Here is a 2,240-nt window from a genome sequence, read left to right as displayed (position 1 = left end):
CCTGCCGTGTCCTCCAACCCAACTGTCTCCAGCAACTCCTCCTCCTTGGGGCTACACTTCACCCTGAAGCCTGAGGACCACGGCACCACTCTCAAATGTCACTTGAACACCTCCCTAGCTAACTTAACCAGAAGTAGCGTGGTCAAGCTCCAAGTGGTCTGTGAGTTCTGTGGGCATGGGCAGGGTCCAGAGTCTGGGGAAATGGTGGGCCCAAGAGAAAGACTGAGTCCCAGAGGAGGAGAAGTCTGGGGAGAAATCAGATCTTCCCTTGGCCTCTAGTTCTGAAATGCCAGAGGTAAGAGCTGAGCCCAATTCTGAGGCAAATGAAGAGGATGAAGGAGAATTCTCTGAGTCCCCAGCCCCTCTCTAGCATTCCAGAAGGTCTTTCTGAACCTCCTTGTGAATGACAAAGAGAAGATTGCGTCCTGGAGGAAGTGGAGAAGGAAAGTCAGGATGCCTGGCTGACTCCTTACTCTTTCTCCCCACAGCACCTGCCAGATTGTTCAACTCCTCTTGTGCCTTGAAGAAGACACTGCAGTGCAGCTGTTCCTTCCACGGGATCCCCACTCCCTCTGTGCAGTGGTGGATGGGAGATGCCCCTGTGGATGTGAACAGCATGGATAACATCCTCCAGGTGACTTCTACCATACTTGCCCCCTGGGCCAACAGCACCATCAACCTCATTGGGGAGCCAGAAATACTCACGAGACTTTACTGTGAGGGGAAAAACCAATATGGAATCCACACTTCAAGCATCTTCTTTATGCCAGGTGAGTATACAGGGCAGTAGTGACTGAGCTAGTAAAACAACAGTTAGGGACCAGGATGAGGATGGGCACAAGGCCAGAGGAGAGAGTAGGGTTGTAGCTCACACTTCAAGGCCTTACAGGAAAAACCACTCTCGCTTCCCTCTGATTCCAGATCAGAATTTAGTTTCCAATGTGTTCATGAAAGGGCTGATCCAGGGCATTATGTATGGAGCCATTGCGACTGCTCTGCTCTTCTTCTGCCTTGTCCTCCTCACGTGAGTATCAAAGTTCAAATTCATCAGAAAGCCTTTCTCAAAGCCAGCTACATTTATTTATGTTCTTTATTTTCTTTTTTATAGTTTCTTCCAGTTTATTTTGCTTTGTCTGCCTTCTTGAAATGGATTCATTTTATTAACTTTTAGCCATTCTTCTTTTCCAACATTTGTGTTTAAGGCTATAAATTTCCCTCTAAGAACAACTTTAGCTGCATCTCACAAATTTTAATATAAATTATTTTATTATCATTTGGTTAAAATATTTCTAATTTTCATTATAAGTTTTTGTCCATTTTTTGTCCCACAGGGTTTTTTAAGACACATCAATATTTTCTAATAATTCTTTTAAAACTTTTTTATAGCTTAAATTGAATATGAATTAGAAAATATACCATGCATTATTTCAATTCTTTATTTTCTTTGTGGCACAATTTTTGTTTAGTCTTTATAAAAACTTTATATGAGCTTGAAAATAATGTGTATTTTATTCTTGTTGAATGCAGAATATGTATTCATGGAGGATTGGTTTCAGGACCTCCTGCAGATACCAAAATCTGTGGATGCTTAAGTCTCTGATATAAAATGGTGTAGTATTTGCATGTAATCTATGCACATCCTCCTGCATAATTTAAATCATCCCTAGATTGTTTAGAATACCTAATACAATGCAAATGCTGTGTAAGTGTTATACTGTATTTATAAAATGGTGTAGTATTTGCATGTAATCTATGCACATCCTCCTGCATAATTTAAATCATCTCTAGATTGTTTAGAATACCTAATACAATGCAAATGCTGTGTAAGTGTTATACTGTATCGTTTAGGAAATAATGCTATGTAAATAATTATACTGTAAAATATGTAAATAGTTATACTGTATTGTTTAGGAAATAATGCTATGTAAATAATTATACTGTAAAATATGTAAATAGTTATACTGTATTGTTTAGGAAATAACGACAAGAAAAAAGTCAGTACATGTTCAATACAGACACAATTTTTACTTATTTATCTTTCTATCTATTTATCTATTTATTTATTTTTTTATTATTATTATTTTTTAAAGATGACTGGTAAGGGGATTCCAACCCTTGACTTGGTGCTGTCAGTACCACACTCTCCCAAGTGAGCCACAGGCTGGCCCAGACACAATTTTTAAAAAATAATTTTGATTCACAGGTGGTTGGATTCGTGGATGCAGAACTCATGGATATTG

General features: G+C 38.9%; 1 protein-coding gene across 1 annotated transcript; it reads left to right on the top strand.

Annotated features, from left to right (window-relative positions):
* Positions 1-3: 3 nt before the first annotated feature.
* On the top strand, positions 4-1,024 carry LOC103583839 (SIGLEC family-like protein 1; the record flags this gene model as incomplete). The annotated part of the gene is made up of 3 exons (XM_008565051.1): positions 4-160; positions 489-770; positions 922-1,024. Coding segments are annotated over 3 exons (542 nt in total), but the record flags the coding sequence as incomplete, so codon positions are not given.
* Positions 1,025-2,240: the final 1,216 nt, after the last annotated feature.

Source organism: Galeopterus variegatus, unplaced genomic scaffold, assembly GCF_000696425.1.
Source record: "Galeopterus variegatus unplaced genomic scaffold, G_variegatus-3.0.2 Scaffold29137, whole genome shotgun sequence".
NCBI lineage: Eukaryota > Metazoa > Chordata > Mammalia > Dermoptera > Cynocephalidae > Galeopterus > Galeopterus variegatus.
Note: the sequence above shows the minus strand (reverse complement) of the source record. Positions and strands in the feature narration are given on the sequence as shown.